Raw genomic sequence first — 23,846 nt, forward strand, 5'->3', positions numbered from 1 at the left:
AAGGTGCCACAAGTACTCCTGTTTTTTTTTTGCGGATACAGACTAACACGGCTGCTACTCTGAAACCAATAAAATAATGATACTTTGTATTCCAAGAGTGCCCGGAAGAGTTTAAGGCTCTTTACAAACATTAACAAATACAACCTTGTGTGATAGCTTTGTATTCTTATTGCAGTTCACTTCTACAGATGGGGAAACTGAGGCACAGATCAAGGAACTAGCTTCCTCAAGATCCCACAAGGTGAAAGATTCCCCTGAATCAGACCTTTTATAAAAAGCACACTTCATAATTGTGATGAGTGCCAGAAACCAGTTCAGTGCTATGCATATCAGTAACCCAGAGCAAGGAATATACCACAGGCTCAATCCCTCTAACGGCAGACCTCATCATTAGAAACAAGTGAGGACAAGCATTAGCTACAAGTTTTCCAGTATACAGCTCTTGACGCTGATTTCCTTTTAAGGCCCTTTACTTTACAGTGCACCTGTCCGATTTTTTCCAGGATCATCCTGATTTAGTTGGGGAGAACCTGCACTTTGGGAGCCCAGCTTGTAGGACATTACAAGCATCCAGAACTGTAAAACCATCGTGTTGTAAAGATGCATGGGAGGAAGCTGTGATACTCTGTGATGTCACTACATCATGATATGCCAATGCAGTGTCATCACTCTGCAATGTAACTGTCCTGGTATCATGATGATGCTGAAGTTTGTCTCATCAGAAAACTCTGTCAGTGACCTAATTTCTGTGAGAGGGACAACAATTTCTCTGTCATGCCACATCATGGGAACTGACCCTTCCTTAATGCCTGAGAGGCCTATTTTCAGCTACCCAGGAAACCTCACTACGAACCACCAGAGGGTGCTAGTCACCTTATACAAGAACTGCCAAAACATCTTTGTGCATCTTTTCAGTCTGGGACAGCCTTATGCAGCAGGACATGGTAGTGATTGTGCATGTGTTTAGGGAAAACCTGCACAGAGAACCTCTGAGCAATCCTTGCTCCTTCTCCAAGGGCTTAAATTAAGAAGACACTAACCTGTGAACCCACATAATTATATCCACATGCCGAGGAGGAAGGTCTTTGGACAAAACATCCCTGCAAACTGAAGCCTCTGGGAAGTCTTTCTCCCTGGGCCTGTGATGTAAGTGAAAGTAATTTCCTAAGGCAGCTCTGACCTGAAACCTGCCCCAGGGACACCATTGCGTAACAAGACATCAGTTTCTTGCCATGATCCAGTTTACTTGCTGTTTCTAGCTCTACTAGCTGGTTGACACTGCCTCCTGTACCCTGATCAGAGCGGCCTGAGATGACTACTCAGATTCAAACAACCGGTGCCGCTCGGGTAGCTGGCTAGTGGCTTTTGTCTGGTATGATTCCAAAGGTGAAGGCTGAGTTTTTCCTGTAGTTCATGAAAAGCAATGTGACTTGTAACTGAAATGAAGGGACAGGGCAGGAGTGGCCTGAAAGTTTGACAGTAAAAGCTTGATCTATCCATGGATTTTGGAACCATCATTAGGATTTTGAACATTCTCTACAAAATGGTATATTCAAAATGACTCTGCAGAAGAGAAACAGGGGTGTGTCCAGCTCCTATTTTCAGAGAAATCAACACTCCCTCCCCCAACCCAACCACTTTGTGATTTCTACCCTGCTTGCATTTTCAACTGTATGTAGAAAATTATCTGACATGAAGGTGGCGGTTTTCACAGGCACAAAGGGAAGGTAAGTGACTGTCTCCCAGTGATGTCCAATATAAGCTAGGAGGGTGGGTGCCAATTTTCCAAAGGCCCAAGTGATTTAGGAGCATGGATCCAATTGAAATACAATAACATGTGTGCCTCCAAATCACTTAGGCTTTTAAAAATGATTCCATTCTGCGTGGCTAATTGCCCTTTAAAAAGCTGCCCCTAAATCTCTGGCCCCAATCCTATAACTGAATCTGTGCAGCTGGACCCATGTGCTCTTGATTTCAATGGGATTCAGCATGGAAATAAGGGTTTGCCTGCTTGAATCCAACTGCAGGTTGGGGGCTTAAATGATGCTACAAGTCCGCTGATGTGATATCTGACATTTTCCATTAATTTTCAGCTTTTCTCTCAGGTGGAACATGGAGCAAAAGATTAATGTTTATTTATCATTCTTTCCAGACACATATACGTTTAGTTTGCCATGTACTTAAAAAAATAACAACTGGTAACTGAAGGCAGGTGAAGAAATGTAAACAATCCTTTATGTTTAAATCATAATGATCCAGAGTCAGCTATTGAGAGAACTTTTTGCTAAACAAGGAAGTGTAAGATCCATTACCAAAAACTTGTTGGTAAGAGAAAGATAGGCCCAGTGTGGAACTGATATCCAATCCAGATATGTGTGTGCATCTGCTGTTATCACAGAGTTTTAATATTACTGTGGTAAAAACATGGCCTGAATGCTACGCCTAAGTTCTTTAAGTGAGTGACATTAACAGTGTTCCATAGTTATTAGGAAAACTCACTCACTTGTGTTTTTTCCCAGGAAATCTTCCCCCTACTGACAGTAACAAGGAACTTCATCTACCAAAGTACATAAAGCCTCACAGTTCGTTGGGGCTTGATCCTGCCAGCACTTTACATGCACATATAACATTACTTACCGGAGTAGTGCCACGTAAGTTAATGGAGCTACTCACATGAGTAAAATTACAGGTGGGGTTATAGGATGGGACACTTCAGACTGTCAATGGACTATTAATATTACTTTTAAAAAAGATCAAGTGTTTAGAAAATCTATTCTCTGCCACATACAAGGCAGTACTTGGATAAAACAATCAATTATAATTATGCTGTATTTATATCTATAATGCCAAAGCTGTGCAACTAAAGGTTGAAGGTCACGGCCTCAAATGTCAGGACCAACAAAGCCTTACTCAGCATGGCACTAGTTTCCTTGATTCATGGGTGCAGTCCCACTGATCTACGCACTCGCAAACTGCCCCATCTTGCCGTGACTTTTCCTTTAGCCAACCAGAGCTAAGTGCAGCTTCCTCCAAACTCCACCAGAGTTACACCGAGTGCCAGGCACAGGGTGTCACTCCAATGCACGATGCCTCCTTCTTTCTTGGGCTGAGCATGCTGCCTCCCTGGCATCCCCAGCCCCTGCCCACTTGAGAAGCAGGTCAGCCCGCTAGGTGCAGAGCATAGGCAAAACACCCTGCAGCCTCAGGTAGTCCTCAGCTCTCCTGGGCAATACAGCAAAGACTGTTTTTTTGTTTAGAAAACACATGGACACAATAAGTAGGCTGATCAGACAGCAAGTGTGAAAAATCGGGACGGGGCGAGGGGTTAATAGGAGCCTATATAAGAAAAAGCCCCAAATATCAGGACTGCCCCTATAAAATCGGGATATCTGGTCACCCTAACAATAAGAGCCCTGTAAAGTGATCCCTGGGGGTCTGGCAAACCTGAGGTTAACATTTCAGATCTGCTGTTTTCCAGAAATTCCAGGCTAAAGAAGGAAACAACAACACGGTACCTTAGAGCATCCAAGGCGCTTCATTCATTAAACCCTCTGCAATTATTGCTAATGAAGAACAGGGCAAAGCAGCAGAAGCCAGCAAGCCTTTTCCACATAGCAAGGGATGTCATTGGGTGGAGCATCAGGTAGGAAAAGCCGGGAATCACAAGGTCAAATCACAACACAATTGACTCTGGCTTTATCCTTCTGCGGAAGGGAAGTGTGGACCGTGGGATGGGGTTTTGGAGGAGATTCTGTGAAGACATTAAAGACCCCAGGGCCCTTTCAATTAGAGAAGGGCTTCGCCTTTCTGTCCTTGGCCAAAATTTCATCTGCCCTGCCTAGCACGTGCGTTGGTTGATATCCTCCACCCCAGAGGTGTGGATGCCTATGTATCTATAGGGTCTGATCCTACAAGTTGATGGTAGTGAAACCCCCATCAGAGGCAGGGGGAGTTGAGTGCACACAGCAGGCTTGCTTCATAGGTGCTGGAACCTAGGGGGGGCTGCCCCACCCACTGGCTTGAAGTGGCTTCCATTATATACAGGGTTTACAATTTGGTTCAATGGCTCTCAGCACCCCAACTTGCCAAGTGCTTTGGGCTGGCACCTGCAGAGCCATTCCTGCTAGAGGTGGATTGGACTGCGAGGGCTAGAAAACTAGAAAACGCACTGGCACCTGCCCACCGCCATGGGCTCGTCAGCAAGGCAAAGCCGGGCATGCCTGGGGCACAGGGCGATGGCCAGAAGATGGTGTGCCTGGGTGTGGGGGCCCGGCAGAGTCCGATGTATTTGGAAGGGGAAGAGGGCGCTGCGAGGCCGGCTGAGCGGGTGGCGGCCCCGTGGGGGTGTGGGCTGCAGATGGGGCAGCACAAGGCAAAGCGCAGCCCTGGCACAGAACTTCCCGCCCTGGCAAAGAGACTGGCACGCGCCCTCCTGTGTGCGCCTCCTCCCCAGGGGCGCTCGGGTAGGGGGGACCCCCCCGTTCAAAGGTCAGGGCCCCTCCCTGGATGTGCGGCTTCCCCCCACCCCTGACGGTTAAGGAGGCAGCTGCGCTGCGAGGCCAGGCAGGGCTGCTGCGTTTTGCACGGGCCGCGGGTGGCTTTCCCGTCCTGGCGCGCTCCTGCCTCCCCGCCTGGCACCTCGCCCTGCGGCTGACCTGCAAACGCCCGGGCGGCGGGGAAAGCCCCACGGGGTGGGCCGGGGGGAGCCAGCCGCCCCGTGACTAACCCCCCTCCCTTCCCTTCCCTCTGCAGCCCGCCCCACCCCGGCCTCCCCCGCGGCGGGCAGAGCCGGCGCTGCGCCTTTGCGCACGGGCGCATCTCCCGCCGGGAGGGCTGGGGGTGCAGCCCGGGAGCGCGGGGAGCCAAGGGGGCTCCGCCCCCCCCCCAGCCCCTTCTCCCACCGCCACGTGACGGGGCTGGGCCCGAGGAGACGCCCACCGCTGTGGGTGGGAGGGGACCGGGACACCTGCCCGTGCCAGCCGCCGGCCGAGCAGCCGCGCTGCCTCCCGGCCTCCCCGGAGCCCCGCTGCGCCCGCCGGGGCTGGAGGTGCCGCGGGAGCCGGGCGCGGAGGCGGCCTTGGGTGTCACGAGCGGCTCCGGCCTCAGCAGCAGCCCCACGTGGGCGGCCCCGTCGCAGTCAGGATCCGAGCTGACAGCGGCGCGGGGGGAACTGCACCGGGGCGACCGCCGCCTCTTGCCATGGACCTGTCCGGGTGCCAGCCCTCGCCGCCGCTTGGATGCTGATGTGAGGCAGCCCAGGGGGGTGTCCTGAGCTCCCTCGCTGCCCCCCCCAGCCCCAGCCTCCCCCGATGCATTCGCTGCTGGATCGCAAGAAGAAAGCAGGCGGCTGCGTGGATGCTGGGCTGGAGCTGCGGGCTGCAGGTTCCCTTCCCCAGCCTCAGAGGATGTTCAGCTGCGTGGGCTGCTTCTGGGTCCTCCTATCCTCCTGCCTGGTGGCCGTCTGCAGCTTCAGCTTCCTCTCCCCTGCCTGGATCGTGAAGGAGCATCACCTCCAAGCCCACGGCGGGGTCAGCTTCGGCTTGCTGTGGCACTGCTCCGAGACGCTGGAGCAGATGTACAGCTGCTACACCTTCGGGGGGCTGGGCAAGTTCCACGAGATCCCCTCCAGCGCCTGGCAGGTGAGGGGCTGCGGGATCCCGGCGCCTGGGGCGGGGGGAACCGGCCTGTCTGCCTGACCCCCAGGCGGGCTGCCCCCGGGGCGTCTCTCCCTCCAAAGGGTGGCTTTGGTGCTGGGTTGGAATGCGCCTTCCGTCCTCCCCCACGCTGGTTGTGTGACAGGAGCAGCCCTGCACCCTGGGGATACAGCCCGGCTGGGCAGTGCAGCAGAGGGGGTTTAGGAGCAGCCCTGCACCCTGGGGATACAACCCGGCTGGGCAGTGCAGCAGAGGGAGTTTAGGAGCAGCCCTGCACCCTGGGGATACAGCCCGGCTGGGCAGTGCAGCAGAGGGGGTTTACGAGCAGCCCTGCACCCTGGGGATACAGCCCAGCTGGGCAGTGCAGCAGAGGGGGTTTAGGAGCAGCATTGCACCCTGGGGATACAGCCCGGCTGGGCAGTGCAGCAGAGGGGGTTTAGGAGCAGCATTGCACCCTGGGGATACAGCCCAGCTGGGCAGTGCTGCAGAGGGGGTTTAGGTGCAGCCCTGCACTCTGGGGATACAGCCCAGCTGGGCAGTGCAGCAGAGGGGGTTTAGGTGCAGCATTGCACCCTGGGGATACAGCCCGGCTGGGCAGTGCAGCAGAGGGGGTTTAGGCACAGCCCTGCACCCTGGGGATACAGCCCGGCTGGGCAGTGCAGCAGAGGGGGTTTAGGTGCAGCATTGCACCCTGGGGATACAGCCCAGCTGGGCAGTGCAGCAGAGGGGGTTTAGGCACAGCCCTGCACCCTGGGGATACAGCCCGGCTGATGCAGAAAGGGGACTGGGGAGCTGAAGTCTGCAAAGGGTGGGCTGGGCTGTGGATCCGAATCTGATTTCAAACTCCAAAGGCTCTGAGAACCCTGCAGTGGAAATCAGGCATGGCCCTGTGGAAGCCGGGGGAGCCATGCTGGTGTAGGACAGGTGTGAGCGTGGTCAGGATTGGCTCCAAGCCCCGTCAGCCCAGGGAGCGTTCCGGGGGCAGGATTAGCACATGCTGGTAATGTTAGTCAAATGTCAGGATTCAGCGCACTGGAGTGTGGAGCCCATTAGCCGGGCTGCACAAAACATCTCAATCCAATTAGGGCGGCCGGAGGTTCCAGTATTAGCACCTGCTTCCCCATAAGCATCTATTTTAGCAGCAGCTGGGAGGGGCAGGCTCAGGGGCACTGGACCTACATACAGAGCCCTGTGTGAGCAGGCAGGATGGCTCTCCAGTCTGAAGGCAGCTGCCTCCTCCAAGGTGATGGCCCCTGGGAGCAGTGGAGGGCGAGGCAGATTACTGCCAGCTCTCCAGAAGGCTTTAATTTGGTTTGCTCCGAAAACTCGGGCTATTATCTGGTTTGTGCTGCTTGCCCAGAGTGGAGTGAATGGAGGTGCACATCTCTTTGCAAGAACTTTAGGATTAAACTTCTGAGTCCCCCCTCCCCTACACTCACCGGGGTGAACCCCACTGGTACCCATGTATCAATGGGTATAAGATATAGACAGTGTGCAGGCAAATGTCAACCTACTAATGGGGAAGAAAATGGGGAAATAAATGGAACAGGTTTTGCATATTTGAAACTTTTGTTCTTACCACGGTACCTGTGAAGGAGAGACGGAAGGTGGTACCAGCACCTCTTGTGTCTTACCAAGTAGGGCTGTGTAAAACTGTCTTTTGCATGTGTCGACTTCAGTGGGAGCTGTCAATGCACAGCACCTCTGATAATCAATCCACGTACTGGGAAGATAATACCTCTTTGCTCATTCTGCCCTGGCTGGTGCTGTTGCCAGACAAAAGTTACCTGCATTGGTTCTTCTTTGTTTTACTTAGAGTTCAGGACAGCCTCTCTCAGCGTTCTGGCTGGCGGGGCTGGGATTATTCTGCTTCTTTGTGTGACAGGAGCTTTCTGCACTAGATGCAGAATAAAGCAGCATTTCAGCACCAAACCGATGTTTTTTCCCCTCCCCTTCGTTCTTAATCTTGTTTCCTTTCCTTTTATTCCCTGCTAGTAACGGTGGAGGCTCTGACTATAATTTTCCTACAGGCTTCCAAACATATGAGCTTTGAACTGGGCAGCATTGCTCTGTCGCTGGAATCCCACACAAGGGATAAATCAGGGGAAGGTCATGTCTTGTGCCTGACACAATGGGGCATTTAGTGGTTGAATTTCTCAGGCTGTCATGGAATCCAACTGTTATCACTGTAAGGAAGCAAGTCCCATAGGCTATTGTGTGTTTAAAGGGTCAGTGGTCTCTAATATTTTCATTAATAACAAGTACACAATTTGTATATTGCACAGAGGAGAGCAGGCTAACTATAATGCTTCCTGTTTGTGCCGTAAAGGATTTAAAAAAAAAAGAGTCATTCAGGTTTTAAAACTTGGCCTTTATACAAATGTTTACAAATGTTATTCAGATAAACACCTCCGGGTAATAACATAACTTTAAAGATAAGAATGAAGCACAATAAGTAATTCATTCCAACAAGATTCCACTACCCAGAGCTCCAGGGCTGTAATATCCTTTTAAGAAATACAGAAAAGAACTGAATACAAAGGCTCAGAGCTTCTTGAATGGATCTTCACTCCGAACAAACAATATTCAGGTATGGGGGGAGACAGTGTACACAAAGTCTTGGTCACATTTCAGTCTCCTTTATTAACCCCTCTGGAATATTTAATTAAGACCAGCCTACAAACAATGCAGTTTGCTTCAGTGGAATGGGAAGAAAACGCCCTCTTGGCTGCTTCCAGCTATGACACAGATGCCTTTTGTACTGATTGTACAAGCAGGTAGAAGGGAGTTACTCCTTGGGATCTTCACTGGGAAGCCGGGTTGTTTTGGCTTCCTGTACAATACATTGTAGGAGTGGCCCCGGGCTTTCTAAACCCACAAAGAACTGGGAGAAGTGCAGTGCTGCCAAACCCAAACATGAGTCAGGTTTTAACAAACTCATTGTTTGACTTGAAATCAGGAAATTTCATTTTTTTAAATAACCAATGTGGGGTTGTTTTTATTTGCCTTCTGCTTTCTGAGCCTTCAGAATTCACTCAGGTCACGTTCTCAAGCTTTTCTCTGAATTTTGAGAGCTAGACACTTTTCTTTTTGAATGAAGGCTGAGATTCGTACTTCCAGTTGACTCCAGGAACTGGAGCTTTAAAGAAAAAACATAAAATACCTCGAGAGTCTCAATAAAACCACGAGCATTGGGCAGCCTGGCCAATGGGGGAAGGATAGTTCGGTGGTTAGAGACTGGCTTAAGCAGTGAGAGACCTGTGTTCCATTTTCTGCTCTGCCACATACTTCCTTTGTGACCCTGGGCAAGTCACTTAGCCTCTCTGAGTCTTATTTGCACATTGGGGATAATTATGCTTCCTGCCTCACAGGGGCGTTGTGATTAAAGCCTGTGATTTGCTTTGAGGTCTACTGATGAAAAGTATCATATAAGAAATAGGCTTTATTAATCTGGTAATGGTTGGCCGTGAAGCACTATGTTTTGCAAGCAAGGGGCCCTAATGGGAGTCAGTATTGCAGGGTCAGCCTGGTGGTTTGTATGGGGAAAAAGCACTTGCTCCTCTGCCTACACGAACTGTTCCTCCCCCTTGCCCAGATGGCAGTTACCGCATTTCAAATGTTTCCCCGTTCAAATGTACTGATTTTGCGAAGGGGGTGGGGGAAGCGTTCAGCTCTGCAAATGATCGTTAATGCAAGTTGTGTGTTTGCACTTGGGGGATTATGTTAATCATCCTACAAATGATGCTTTGAATCATGTCTAGAGGTTAATTACCATGCCTTTCTTCTCTTCAGAGGGCCTTTTTGCCTGCTTAGAATTGCTGGCTTTTTTTTGCCGTCTCTATAATTACTTTTGCAGCTTTGCAATATCGTGGGTTCCTTTAGTTTAACTCTGTCGCCCCTTAGGAAGTACGGCCTTCCCAGCCTGCTCAGGGTCACTTGTGCAGCTCTAAGGTGCACATGTCCTAAGCGGAAGGAACAGGATGATTTCCTGGGCATGCACGGGGTAGAGACATAAGAAGGGCGAAGGGAAAAAGTCTTGCGGGTGATAAAACTGCTTGGGTATGACACGTTCCAAGCTTGCTACAAAAACGGGCCTTAGAACACACAGACCCACGAAATGGTTTCCTCAGAAAGGTGGCTGTTGTCTCTCTCTCCATCTCTGCCCTGACACGCAGACGGTTGTTGCCGGGATGATGTAGGCTGCAGACACAGAGTTCTCTTGCACTGGCATGTCAGGAACGCATGACCTGCTGCGAAAGGCTGGTACATCTATGCGAACCAGGCGCCATAAAAACTGGGACCCAGTCCCCTCAGCAAAATTCTGGCGTTCGTCAAGGAAGGAAAGACGACAGCACATTGTTGCCCAGATTTAAGGCTCCGCCGTCAATGAACCACTTTACGAGCGGGATCCTTATTAGAGCTATTCTTGTAAATAAGGGTCACTCGTGCCAGGGTCTTGGTCAGTCCGTTCTGTACAGTAATTTGGTGACTGGGAGCCTTAAATCTGGGCAGTACTGTCAGCATCTCAGAATTAAAGAGAATTCCTCCTGCTCCTCAGGGACACAGGAAGTCACTAGGAGTTCATGCTACTTATTTCAGGCTCTGAGGAAGGCAAACGTAGTTCTGTATCCTGAGCTAGTTTGTTTGTTTATATTTTTTTTTTCAGTGGAAACATCAGGCTGGTGTGTCCCTTCTGTCAAGTGCTGCAGTTTGGAAGCAAATGCTCTTTGATCTCATGTCTCTATCTCCCTCTCCCTCCCCCCCAATAGTCTCCAATTATTTTCGGGCTTTGCAAAGCATGTCCTTTAAAACAACAAAATAGTTGATCAGCCCCTGATATTCCGTCTGGAAACACATTGACCATTTGCCTCTGAAGAATCTAGAAGAGGATGAATAGTCGGTCAGCACAGAGCTCAAAATAGATAATAGGAATGGAGGATTTGCCTGACCCAGTCACACCACTGGTCTGATCAAGTCTGAGATCTTGTCTCTAGCAGGATTCAGCACTCAGCCTTCGGAGGAAGTCAAAGCAAACCTCATAATGCACCTAGCCAGTTGATCAGAAACCACAATGATGGGCACGGTATGAAAACTAGACAGACAGACAGCAATGGAGGGGAAGGAGGGGGGCAAAATTCCTTCTTGGACCCTTTTAGGGTTTACCTGGGGTAATCAACTCTAGTTGTGGAGCTTCTCCTGGTTGTACCCCTGCCACTTGACTCCCTTTGTGATCTTAGCAGGTCACTTTGGGGCAGGGTTTTAAAGGTATTTAGGTGCTTAAAGTTGCAGATAGGTGCTCCGTGGGATTTTCAAAGCACCCAACTTTCTAACTCCTATTGAAAATCCCAGTAGGTGCCCATACTTGGATTGTCAGGGACAGGGACTGTCTTCTTGTTCTGGGTTTTATACAGCGCCTGGCACAACAGGGTCCTGGCCTGTGACTGGGCCCCGAGGTGTTAACACAACACAAATAACAATAAGAACCTGACATCTCCCCACCCCCGCACTTGTGCAGAGGCCCGATGACTTACAGGGCACCCACACGGAGCAGCTTGCAGGATGGGGACTTCGTTTGGCATTATCAACAAACGAATAGGTTGAGTCCTCAAAACAAGAACCCTCCCAAGGGAGCAGGTTCTTCCGGGCTGCTGCTATCAGTTTGATTCCTAATTATGCTCGCACAGCTTTGGCAGGAGACTGGAGGGGCGTGTCAGCATTTCTGAAACCAGTGTCTTCCTCTCTAGGCATATTACCTAGCTATGGATTTTATGCTGTTTCATAGTTCTGTGACTTATATTCATTGAGTGGAAGATATCCCTGATAATGGGAACACAGAATTACTGTATTGGATCCAGATCCCAACTGAGCAAAGTACTTAAGCCTGTGCTGAGCTAGGAGCCCGTGAGCAGTCCCAGTCACCTAGTCCTGTATCCTGTCTCCAATAGCAGCCAGTCCTGGATGACTGAAAGGACGGTGTGAAACCACCATCACAGACATTCTGCAATACCAGGCCTATGGGGGAATGTTTTTTCCTACAGCTAGATACTGAGTACTGGTTGGTTTGTCCTGTTTAAACTTCTATCCTGCCTAATGAAACTGTTGATGATACTCTTATTATTCATTATACCTTTTGTTAATTGTATTAAACTCTTTGCCTCAGTAATATCTTGTGGCTGTGAGTTCCACAGATGGATTATTTCTGTCCATCCATGCGGTAAGAGCTTAAGGACCATTGAAGGTTTGGGTCAAGAGCATGGTGTTCATCTGGGTTACCCCTTACGGTCATTTCATTAATCAGCAAACAATAACTAAGGTTCAATTTGTGTCAAAGATTGTGAAGAAAAGTTGGAAACATTAATCTGCTGTTTACTTCGTCAGTCAGTTTGAGTTAGAGCAACTCTGTCAGGAATTAGACTATACTCTGTTCAGGTTCTTGGACAACACCCGCCGTCACCGAGGTATTGGGGCTCCTCCCAGTGGTGCATCAAATGATATGACTCTCCTGCATCAGGTGCGGTTCCTTTCCCATTTCTCTCAGCCAGGAGCAAAATTGTATAAGGCTGTTGCTTTTGTTTTGTGATGTTCTCTTTATTTTATCCATGAAGTCACAGCTGGAGAAGTGGGCCTTGCATTTGGATTGGACACTGTGGCATGCTATAGAAAACTTAACAGAGATAAAACTAACTGCAGCGAGGAATCACAGGCTTGTGACTAAGAGAATGGCCTGGGAGTCCAGACCACAGCTTCAATTCCCAGCTTTGCCTCAGACTCTGTATGTGACCTCGGGCAAGTCACAAACTCTGGGTCTCGTTACGCCATCTGTAAAATGGGGCTAATAGCACCTCCTGGGGGTGTGGTGGACGAATTGTTTGTGAGCTGGTTGGGTGCTCGGGGGATGAGCCGTAGAAACATCGAAGTGGATAGAAACTCCAGATTGGCCCACGTCGGGATTATTTTTAATAACTTCAGTTCAATGTGGAATGGAAACCTCTGTTTCAACGTGAAGTTGAGAGGTCAGGCTCTGGCTACATCCATCAGCGGGTGATGCTTTTACTTTGGAAAAGGTCCACAGCGAATGGGGAATGTTCGACTTTTATAACCAAAGTCATCAGGGCAAAATAAATGGTGAGTCGTTAAAGACGACACTTGCGAAACAGGTATCCTGAGGGGATAGGTCAGGATTTTGCTGGTTACGTGTTGTGTCGCACATTCTGTGGCAGCTCACAGGAGAGGACAGCGTGAGATTTGCTGAACATCCTGGATGATATTTCAGGGGCATGCGATTCCACCGTCTGTACCTCTAGGCCTGCGGACTGGATTGAGATGCTTGTAGGAGGCAAAGAAGGCAGTTGGCTGCAGTCACCTTCCATTCTATCCCCTCTCTGATGAGCCTTTGTTCTAAGGAGCAAGACAGGAGTGTTTCCGTGAGCTGCGGTGAGGGCTCCGCGCCTAGAATGATTAGCCCAGATCTGCCACTGATACTCGGAAAGGCCCCATCTCATGCAAAGATAATCACAGCCTGCTGGTGAAAAGGTCTGAGCTGGTACCCAATGACAGTGCACTGCATGCTGTCTAATTAAAATTTCATTAAGTCGCTTTGCGTCTCTTGAGGGAGGTCACAGGCCCACCATTGATGTGCTAATGTCTTAGTTTTCCCCTTTCTTTCTCTTCCACTATCATCCATCATCCTCTTAGATAAAACAGCACCATTAGTAACTGCTGTCCTCTGTCCCCAGACACCATGGGCCTGGAAAAAAAGCAGCCGCGACTGATGAGCTGTATTATCTGCCTCTTACCTATTCCCTAATAAAAATGCATTGTTTGTTGTTGCTTGAATTTGGCATTAACCTCTCTCTCATTTGTGCTGAATAACTTGATGAGCTCGAAAGCAGGGGAGTTATTCCAATACAGGGATTGTACAAGGTGTAACTTTGTTTAAAGAGAAGTTTAACTCACTGCGAAAGCAGCTAGTCCTCAAACCCATCTGTCGCTCTGGAATTACATGGGAAATGTAGCTTTCTGAGAGGAATCCTTCTCTTGATGCGCTGACCGTGCTGGGAGACTTGAAAATACATGTGCCATTGCGAACGTGTGAAACAGTCTGGGGAACAGCGTGTGCGTGAGGGGGGCTTTGTGAGCACGGTCTCTGAAAGAATAGCACGTGCTTTACTCTGAAGCTGCTGCTCACCCAAGAGCAACAGGTTCCACTGGGGCTGGATTATTTTTTAAAGCCAAGCAATTTTGCGTGTCCAGAGTGAGACCATTTAAAGAGGCCTGATTTTCAGAGGGTCAGTGCAGGGCACAAGTTTGGTCTCAAGAGGTCTCAAGTTTGGGCATCCAAAAATCATTAGTCACTTTTGAAAATCTCAGCCCACGTCCATTGAAACTTGGACTAAGAGCTAATGGGGAGTGAGGGTTTAGGAAAACTTTGAGAGTATCTAAAAGATCCCCCCTACCTGGAGCTAACCGTATGTATCAGCCATGTTCAAGCCCTCCATGTGTCTATTGCCTTGTTCTGGAACAGTCACTGAGGGACGGGTGACTTGTGCCCCTGCAGCAAACCTCACCTTTAATGTGGCACCCACAGGGCCTGATCCTGGGAGCGAATGACTCTCCTGAGAGCTGTGGGTAGTTGGCATCTCTAGATTGGGCCCTTAACCCATCATAAAAGAAATCAGGAATGGAGCATTCTTCTGCCTTCTGACATTGCTTGTTACAGTGTGTGCATCAGCCTCTAGCGTAGTGCACGACCAGGCACAGGATGAAATGGTGCCCCCCGCCAACCCCCAATCCAAGCACTGATCTTCTGGGGAGAAATGGATTTGCTTACGCTGTAAACTCATGGCCCGGGTTTTGTTCTCCAAAGACAGAGGGAAGAGTGAAGTCAGGGGCTCCCTCCAGGGTCTTATCAAACTCTCCTCCCCACCCGCAACTGCTGTTGTTGCAGCATGTAAATGTGAACCAGTCGTGTCCCTCTCTGGGGAACACGTCCTGACGGGGATGGGTAGGATTTTCCTTCGTTAAAAGGGAATGGTTTGACCAGTTTAGAGCAGCTCTTGCCAGTTGCCATGACGTTTGGATAGTATCGGTCGCTTCCTGAGCACTGATTGAAGGCGACTAGCAGACAGTTGCTTTTCAGTTCAGCTGTTTGGGGGGGGGCAGGGAGGCGAAAAGTAAAACAGGAAGAAGAAACCTCCCAGATGACTCCAAAGGGAAGGAAATTGCCTCAGGAGTGTCAGGATTCCAGAGGGAAGGAGGAGGAGACAGGACAGTATGAGCTTCTCTTCCTCCATGTGACGCTAATGCTGGCCAGATGGCGGAAGTTTGGTGCTGAGACTCGGGGTGGGGGAGATATAAATAAGCTGTTAGGTTTATCCACCCCCCACTATACACACAGCATCTCCCTCTGCAAAAAAACATCTGGCGGGAGAAGGAAGCATCTGGTATTGCAGTAATCCCAGGCCAGACCCTGAATGCGACTGTAGCAGCTGAGCTGTTCTGCAGTGGGCTGCGTGTCCCCTTCCAGAGCGCCTTCTGCTGCATTCCGTTCTGTCTGCATGGATAGCGCTCGCCCATGAGCTCTTCCTTTATATTCCACATGTCACCCCCAAATCTTCCCCGGCATTTGCTGGAGTATTAGCTGTGCGGCGAGGCCGACCACACCGCGCAAGCTACAGAGGCTTTGCCTGGTCGCCACGAGGACCTGCCTCTGAGGGTGCGAAGGAGCTCTGTCACCACAGCCCTTTCTGCTCTTGGGCTCTGTGCCGGAGCTGCCAACCCGTGGGGGTGATTAGTGCCAATTGCAGGGCTACACCAAGCAGCTGGGGGACTGCAGGGGCTTTAGGCTTCTCAGATGGCTTGGAACCAGCAGGCTAGCGGTAAAGGGGTCTGTATCCCATCTTAGATCCCCTCCGCTCCCAGTACAGTGCAGTGGATCCGTGTACCAGCACTTCCGCGCACAAAGGAATCCATCCACTGACTGGGATTTCCAAATCCAGTGCTGTCATTTGCGCTTCTACCTCTGGGCCGTGATTCACACAAATATTTGAGGAGGAGCAGGTGACTGATTTTTAAAAGGACTTCTGGCCCGCCCTCCCTCTTCACTGTGACGCCATCGCGTGCACCCCTGACGTGGCTACAAGGTGCCTGAGTCACATGATATGCCTGTATCCCCGTCCCACATGTGAGGAGCAGGGAGAGGGGTTGAGGAGGGGAGAGGTTGCTTGGGGCTGGCGGAAGGGGGAGGGGTTCCTGCAGCAGAGATGGAGATAATGTGGGACGTTGTCCACTGCTTTTCAAAGCCAACCTGGCCTCATTAGCAAACAAAACCTTCAGCCAGGATAAATCCCCCAGGGGGCCATCAGCTGAGCTGACGTTGAATAATTAAACGGAGTTTTCCTCTTTACCGGAAGGAATATGTTCCGTGGCCTGTTAACTAGGGCAGCCGGGACAGCAACAAGAGGGGTTTGTGTATCTTGGTATTGACAGCTCAGACGAGGCACGTGAGGAAAATGAGTGTGACTGAGACAGGCCAGGGGTGGGAGGATGGGGCCAGGTGCATTGGGGTTACCCAGGGGAGGAGGGAGTGCGGTGTGACATGGGTACATCAGAATTGTCCAGGTGGAAGGGGGGTGCAGCACTTGGGTTACTCAGGCTGGGGGAGGCAGCTCCAGGTGTATCCGGGGATAGGGCAGCGGTGGTCAAACTTCCGTGCGCGGCGACCTCCTTCTGACAACAAACTTTACTACATGACCCCAGGAAAGGGGACTAAAGCCTGAGTTCCGCTGCCCCGGGCCGGGGGCCAAAGCCAAACCCCAAGGGCTTCAGCCCCGAGGAGAGGGGGTTGTAACTTGAGCCCCGCCGCCCAGGGCTGGAGCCGAAGCCCGAGCCCCGCCGCCCAGGGCTGGAGCCGAAGCCCGAGCCCCGCCGCCCTGGGCTGGAGCCGAAGCCCGAGCCCCGCCGCCCAGGGCTGGAGCCGGCCCGAGCCCCGCCGCCCTGGGCTGCAGCCGCACCCCGAGCCCCGCCGCCCAGGGCTGGAGCCGAAGCCCGAGCCCCGCCGCCCAGGGCTGGAGCCGAAGCCCGAGCCCCGCCGCCCAGGGCTGGAGCCGAAGCCCGAGCCCCGCCGCCCAGGGCTGGAGCCGAAGCCCGAGCCCCGCCGCCCAGGGCTGGAGCCGAAGCCCGAGCCCCGCCGCCCAGGGCTGGAGCCGAAGCCTGAGCCCCGTGACTTCTTGTCCTGTCCTCCATGGTTAAGGAGAACAATTTATCACCCTCCTCTTTATTATAATTATATATGTACTTGAAGACTGTTACCACGTCCCCCTCCAGTCTTCTGTTCTCTAGATTTAATAAACCCAGTTTTTTCAGTATTTCCTTGTAGGTCATGTTTTCTAGACCTTTAATCATTTTTGTTGCTCTCCTCTGGACTTTCTCCAATTTGTCCACATCTTTCCTGAAGTGTGGTGCCCAGAACTGGACACAGTATTTCAGCTGAAGCCTTATCAGTGCTGAGTAGGGTGGAAGAATTACTTACTGTGTCTTGTTTACAACACTCTGCTAATACATCCCAGAATGTTTGCTTTTTTTTCGCAACAGTGTTACATTGTTGACTCTCATTTAGTCTGTGACCCACTATAGCCTCCTCCAGATCATTTTCTGCAGTCTCCTTCCTAGCTGATTAGAAGCCCAGAGAGATTAAGTGATTTGCCCAGGATCACACAGGAAGTCTGTTGAATAGCTTGGAATTGAACCCAGGTGTCCTGAATCCTATTCCAGAGCCTTAACCCCAAGATCATCCTGCCGCAAGATCATGGCCCCTTGTTACCAGGGTGGCTGGGAATTCCACCTCCACAGAACCTTGGCAAATACACAGGGGGTGACTTCCGTGGTCCAGACCAGAGTACAGGAAGTGATAGCGACTTTTGAGATTGGTTACACAACAAAGTAAATCCTTTTTTTGATGCTGTGACTATTTTCCTTCTATGCAAACCATGATGACAGTCACGGGCTGTGAAAGTGCTGCTTGTTAATTTGACTTCCCAGGGAAATCAGTGTATTTCTTCCCCTACCACACCAAAAAAAAAAAAAGCTCATGAGAGGCTGCTCTGCCAGACTGCTGTGGCTGGCATATTGGAGGAGGCCAGGGGGGTGGAGCCTGCACGTTTTGGCACCTGTGTCCCTTTACCTGGCAGTGACTCTCTGCCCAGAACGGGGTGGGGGTGCGGAGGTGATGGTCTCTGCATCTGGCCAGAACACAGGTTCTTGTAACCACTGCCTTTACAGCCTAGCCACGCGCCCACAGGTGGGGCTGTCCTGCGCTGGGGCAGCGGGAAGCCCACAGCACATTGCCCTGGTATTCTGCTCCCTCTGTCACCCCACTGAGATGCACCGAGCTAATCGTTTCACGCCCTCTTTGCTTACAACAGTGCGGATACTTTTGCAGCAGAGAGGATTGATTTAAATCAGGAGACACAAGGCGGGTGAGGTCATATCTTTTACTGGACCAACTTCTGTTGTCTGCAGCAGTGTTGTAGCCATGTCAGTTCCAAGATATTAGAGAGACAAGGTGGGTGAGGTCATATCTTTTACTGGACAGTTTCTAATCGAGGCGATTTCAATCACCAACTTGAAAGCCTTGATGTAAACGGTCAATTGTAATCAGCTCTTCCATTTGTACTTCAAGTATTTTCTAATGGAAGGTGCAGCCTCATTGGTTGATATAACCATTGTTTCCATGGTGGGCAGAGTCATAACTGTTCATAGTTTGAGAACTGAGCCAATCACAGCTCAGGTAGGGAGATGTTATAAAATAGGGGACCCCCCAGGTGGGCTCAGTGGATGATCCTGATGAGACACATGCTGGTGTCTCCTGGAGTCAGAGACTGGGTCCCAACACCTGTGACGACTTAGCCACGCTCTTGCCCATGGTAGCTCAGTCCCTCACAGGATTAAGCCCTTATTACAGTACATGACCTATTGTGCCATATTTATAAAGCTTGACCTCAAAAGTTAGATGTTTTCCCCCGATTCTCTCTTTATATAGGAAAACAGCCTTTAACTCAAAGTTTTTCATAGAGACTCATGGATTCAGCGTATTTATTTTTTATTTAAATGTTTTAAGAGACTATAATAAGCTTAGGCCTTAACATATTGTGTATTAAATTCAGATTTAATTTTAAACAGGTTTATTTAAAGTTTTTCAAAAAGAAAAACCTATTATAATTTAAATAAAATAAAAAAAATCTGATTATTTTGATTTTGTCCAAAAAATCATCCATTTTTATCCACCCTGCTATGAAGACTTTAATTTCAACATTTAATTAGCACCCATTCAACCCCTGCCTGCTGGGAGTGATGATTATTCTGTCTCTGTCAACATGCCTGGCAATGAGCCCAGCATCTAAAGCCACACTAACGAGGTTGGCCTCAGCAGGACCTAGATGTTAACATCTGGATTCTTTCCCTGGCATCAGTTCTTGGCCTGGCCTCTTTGCCTGGTAGGTGTTTGCAGTGGGTGAAGGCTTCTCTTAGGGTTCATTTTTTTCTGCACATTCATTTTTGACAACACAGGGTCTTGGTAAGGGATGCGAGACCTGAAGGATGATAAACAAGAAGCCCCTTTGCTCAGTTTCATTCCCAAGGCTTAATCCTCATTTTTAGGGCTCAAAAGTGTAGGGGTAGTTTTCAGAACAGTTCTTCGTTGTCATGCAGTTTCTGCCCTGACTTTTCCTGCTGCGCATGCCAAAGGGGAGTCCTGCTTCCTCAGTCCACTTCTGCAGTTGGGAGAACGTCTGGGTAACATTTGGGTGCTGCACCTCCAAAACCTTTGAGAGACCCTCCTTTCCCTCCACCCCCATCACCGATTCTGTTAGGCAGTTTTGTGACCCGAGGTCCTGAAAGATCTTCAAACTCGGAGCCCGCAGTGTGTGTTCCTCGCCAGCGGATGTATGGCGGGTGGATAAAGAGACAGCCAGTTGTACCCCGGGTGAAGCAGGTGTATCAATCCACAGCCACGTGGTCTCAGAGCGGAGCTCTGCGTGCCTAGCGTCTCCCCTTTCAGGCCGCCTCCCTCTTCCGCCACGACCCCTAACTTGCAGAGCCAATGGCTCAGCGTTTACTCGGCTGCTGTCCACTCCCAGCAGGCTTGTTCCACATGTAGAGATGAGGCTTTGCCTGTTTCCTCTGCTCCAAACAGGAATCTTTCTTCGCCAGCCAAGGGCTGCTCAGAACGCTGCTGCAAGGACCTCAGCCGAAACCCTTGGGTCCCCTGTCAGCACTTCCTCCTATGGCTGATTTATTTTTTAATAAGGTTAGCGGTAGGCAAAGCCTTAGTAACATCGATTAAAAATCAACTCTAATTGATGGCACCATGGCGTGGCAGACAGATGATTAGAGGAACGCGGCTGGAAGCCTCCTGGGTTGTGTCCATTTCTCCTGAGTCAGGGAAAATAAAACCTTTTGTACGAAGACTCTAGTGCACCCCATAGATGCCAGCTCTATCCCCAAGGTTTGGGAGGCAGGAATTAGGAAATGATGCAGCAGGGCCATAATTCACAGGGTGCCCATGGCCTGTCTCCAGTGGCGAGGGCATCTTGACCAGGGAGAACTTGGGGAAGGTTAACTCACCTCCCTGCTAAGCATCCTAATGAATGAACTACTTTCTGCAGGGGAGCACAGCCCAGAGGAGACAACGCAGCCAGCTGCAGCAAGCACCCATAAATCCCAGAGCCGGCGGTTGCAGCCAGATTGGTGTATAGACCTGGGAACATGTACGTCTTCCTGGCTGGGAGAAGTCTCAGAGAACTCATGGGATTCAACCTGGGGAGGATTTCTGGGGAAAGGGCGGTTGTCACCTCTGCAGTACCGTGATGTCAGAGACCTTGGGTGTCAAACCCCAGTCCACAGGACTCTTAGGAGCCAATCAGTTCCAGCTCCACCCAGTGACCCGTTAACAGGTGTCAGAGCGCTCCGTGTGTGCCCCTTCCTGGCTCCTAGGCAGCCTGCAGACATAACGCCACAGGGCACATCGCTGCTCACTGCTGGCCCAGAGGGCTGGGCTGCCCTTTCTCATGTTCCTGAGTTGGTGCCTAGAAGTAGCGCGCTACCCACAGGGCCCCATATGCCTCCCTGGAATTGCTAAGTGGGGCCACTCCACAGTTCAGAAGCAGATGCCCCACGTGGTCCTTCCCCTCCGTTACTTGGCATCTATTCAGTTATCTAATGTTCCAAGCAGCAAATTTATTTGTGTTTGGAGAATGATCTCCAGTCTCCCGCGGGAGATTCCTCTGCACTCTCCAGCAGTTAGGGCCCGATTCTGAGCACCTGCAATTCCTATCGACTGGACTGGGAATCTGTCTAAGGACAAATTTGACTGGTCAGCTCGTGTCTCTGGTTTTGATTAGGCTCAGACTTTGCGTCACCGAGATCTGTGCTGCCCCTTAGCCAGGAGTCAGGTGGCTGCACCTGCCCTGTATGGTTCTTAGAGCTGGCTGACAATTTTCCAACAGAACATTTTCTCCATCGGAAAATGACATTTTGTTGTGGGGGGGAATCAATGGAAAAGGCGTTTTGCTAAGGCTGAAAGATTCTGTTTCGACATTTTCAGAGCAGAACTTTTCAGGGTTCGTTTTAGACATTTCTTTTGTACAAAAATTAAAAGTGTCAAAACCAAAATTCAAATTTGGGGTGGGGGGATTTTGTTTTGTTGGAAACCTAGAAATTCTTTGTTTTCTCTCTGATTCAGAATGAAACAAGTTTTGAAATCGCAGAATTTCCCGCAAAATGGAAATTCTGGCTCTTGCACACCTCTAATTGTTATAATTAATGCACTTGAGCCTAATCTCTGTAGCTCCTTTGGTAGCTGCATAGAGATAAAGATCTGCTGCAGTCAGTCAGCTCACCTGATGGTTGCAAGGGCGGGACAGCTAGGAGGCTACATCCTAAAGCAGCTATCGGTCACAAAGCTAGCTGCATCTCAAGGAGAAAGAAGGGTCCTAACTGGCGTATCTTTCGGGGTGGGGGGCGGTATCAGCTGTTTGACTTGGAGGTGCCTTACAGAGGCAAAAGTGTAACTCTGTCCCACTGCTGCACAAAAAATAGTCATGATTTTTTTGTGAAAAATTAAACAAATTTTGAAAAAATTTTTCATTCTGCTGGTTTTTAAAAGAAACAATTTTCATGGAAACTTTCAGTTTTAAAATTGTTTTGTTTGGGGGGGGAGGTTTCTTCCCTTCCCTGGTTTTCCTTTTTCCATTTTGACACTGGAAAGGGAGGAGACTAAAAAACAAGGAAAGAAAGAAGCCACCCTGAACAATTTGTTTCAAGATGATTAAAAAAAAGAAGAAGAAAAGAAAATTTTTGCAAAAAGTGAGACATTTTTTCACAAAAATTTTGTTTTTGTGAAATATTTTTGACCATCTCTGCTTTGCAGTGTCCATCTGACCATCTGTCCTCACACTAGACCAAGGCTCTGCAGATGTCTTCTGGCTCAATAGGGGGTCAGAGAAAAGAGCTGCTCTGGAAATACTAGTATCTGTGACCTTCACTCTTTTTTTCTTTATTACCCCCTGGCTTTATTTTGTAATGAATTAATTTTTGCATGCTCTGATTACCCCCTGGCTCGCTGGGATTCTGATTAGTTTACTGACAGTGACATGGTGTCAACTCCAACCTTTATGAAGAACAGTACCCTGTCAAGTGTGATCACATCTTAGGGAAGGAGCGCATGTCTCTTCCTAAAGAAAGAACAGCAAACCAGTAGTGAAGGGGCTGGTTCAGCCAGGGCACAGAGAGGAAAGGTACTGAATGGGGGAGTAGAGGGGGGAAGATTTGCACTGGGTGGAAACTACAAGGCCATGTTTTGAAGGGAAGCCTCGGCAATGTGTATCTGTAACCCTTCTGCCGGGCGAAGCCAGCAGCAACCAGGGCCAGGTTCAATATCTAGTGGTTCCTTTCCATCGATACAACACAGAACCGGCTTGAGCCCCCACCCAGTAACCTGGAAAAATTACACACCACCCCTGGGCACCTCTGAGAGACAATACTTCCCCTCTCACAAGCACAGAGCCTGAGTGTAGAAAAGAAACAATAAAAGGAGGGAAGTAACTTGGCATTAATTTGGGGAAACACCACAAACAGGGCTCATAAACATAAACCATGAGTGAAAGACCCACCCCAAGTAAGTTGGGCAGTGTCCTTTCCCCCTCAGGTTCTTAAGTCCAGCAACCCAAAGGTCCCTTTAGCATGCCCATCCCTTTTGCACACCCCATTCACAGCTGCTGTCCTTGGTCAGTGCAGACCCAGAGTTCAGAGGTGCATCTGCAGAGTTCACCTCCCACCCTGGGTGGAGGGAGGGGGTAAAGAGGCACCTTACTCGCCCTGCTGCTCGAGCACTCGTCGCCCCTCTCTGTGGGGCTCTGCTCTTTCCCTCTCTGCCAGCCACCCTGCTGGCCGCTCATCACACCTCTTCACCAGCCGCCCCGCTGGCCACTCATTGCGCCTCTCTGCCAGCTGCCCTGTTGGCTGCATGCTGCACCTCTCCACCAGCCGCCCTCCTGGTTGCATGCTGCACCTCCCTGCCTCACCAACCACTCATTCGCCAGCTGTCAGTCACCTTCTGCTGCCACCAGCCTCTCTGCTGTGACCTCTGCACATCAGTCTCTTAGCAATTTTCAGCTCTTTACAGGCTGGGCAGAAACAGCCCCATCTCAAGTGATTTAAGCTCTCACCCATTTTTAGCTCTTAGCAGAAACACAGTCCCACCACAACTGATTTTTAGCTCTGATTGAGCATTACTCTCCTTCCTTAGAGGTTTTTAAGGTCAGGCTTGACAAAGCCCTGGCTGGGATGATTTAGCTGTGGATTGGTCCTGTTTTGAGCAGGGGGTTGGACTAGATGATCTCCTGAGGTCCCTTCCAACCCTGACATCCTATGATTAAAATAACAAAGAGGCTCCTAATGAAGCCCATTTAGCTCTTTCTTTAAACAGTGGGAAATAACAGGTTAAATCAGTCCAGGAAGGATCCTTGGTGAATATGTGCAGCCTCCTAATGGGACATCTGTCCTCACTTCTTTTACTTTCACAGGGCTCTGGCATTCGAGCTCCTGGCTTAACGAGGTCCTTTCAGCTGAAGGTGACCCCACTCATTTGGGACAGGTTAAGCACAGTCCTGCTTCCCTGTATTCCTACAATAATTA

The 23,846-nt window shown here is 50.1% G+C and overlaps 1 protein-coding gene across 1 annotated transcript in view; it reads left to right on the forward strand.

Moving 5' to 3' along the window:
* Positions 1 to 4,984: 4,984 nt before the first annotated feature.
* LOC120387344 (transmembrane protein 211-like) overlaps positions 4,985 to 23,846 on the forward strand; it is a 142,133-nt gene continuing 123,271 nt past the window's right edge. The window contains exon 1 of the mRNA XM_039507968.1: positions 4,985 to 5,639. Coding sequence (XP_039363902.1) covers positions 5,310 to 5,639 — 330 coding nt within the window. The 5' untranslated portion in view covers positions 4,985 to 5,309. The remainder of the gene's footprint in view (positions 5,640 to 23,846) is intronic.

Source organism: Mauremys reevesii, linkage group 20 (genome assembly GCF_016161935.1).
Source record: "Mauremys reevesii isolate NIE-2019 linkage group 20, ASM1616193v1, whole genome shotgun sequence".
NCBI lineage: Eukaryota > Metazoa > Chordata > Testudines > Geoemydidae > Mauremys > Mauremys reevesii.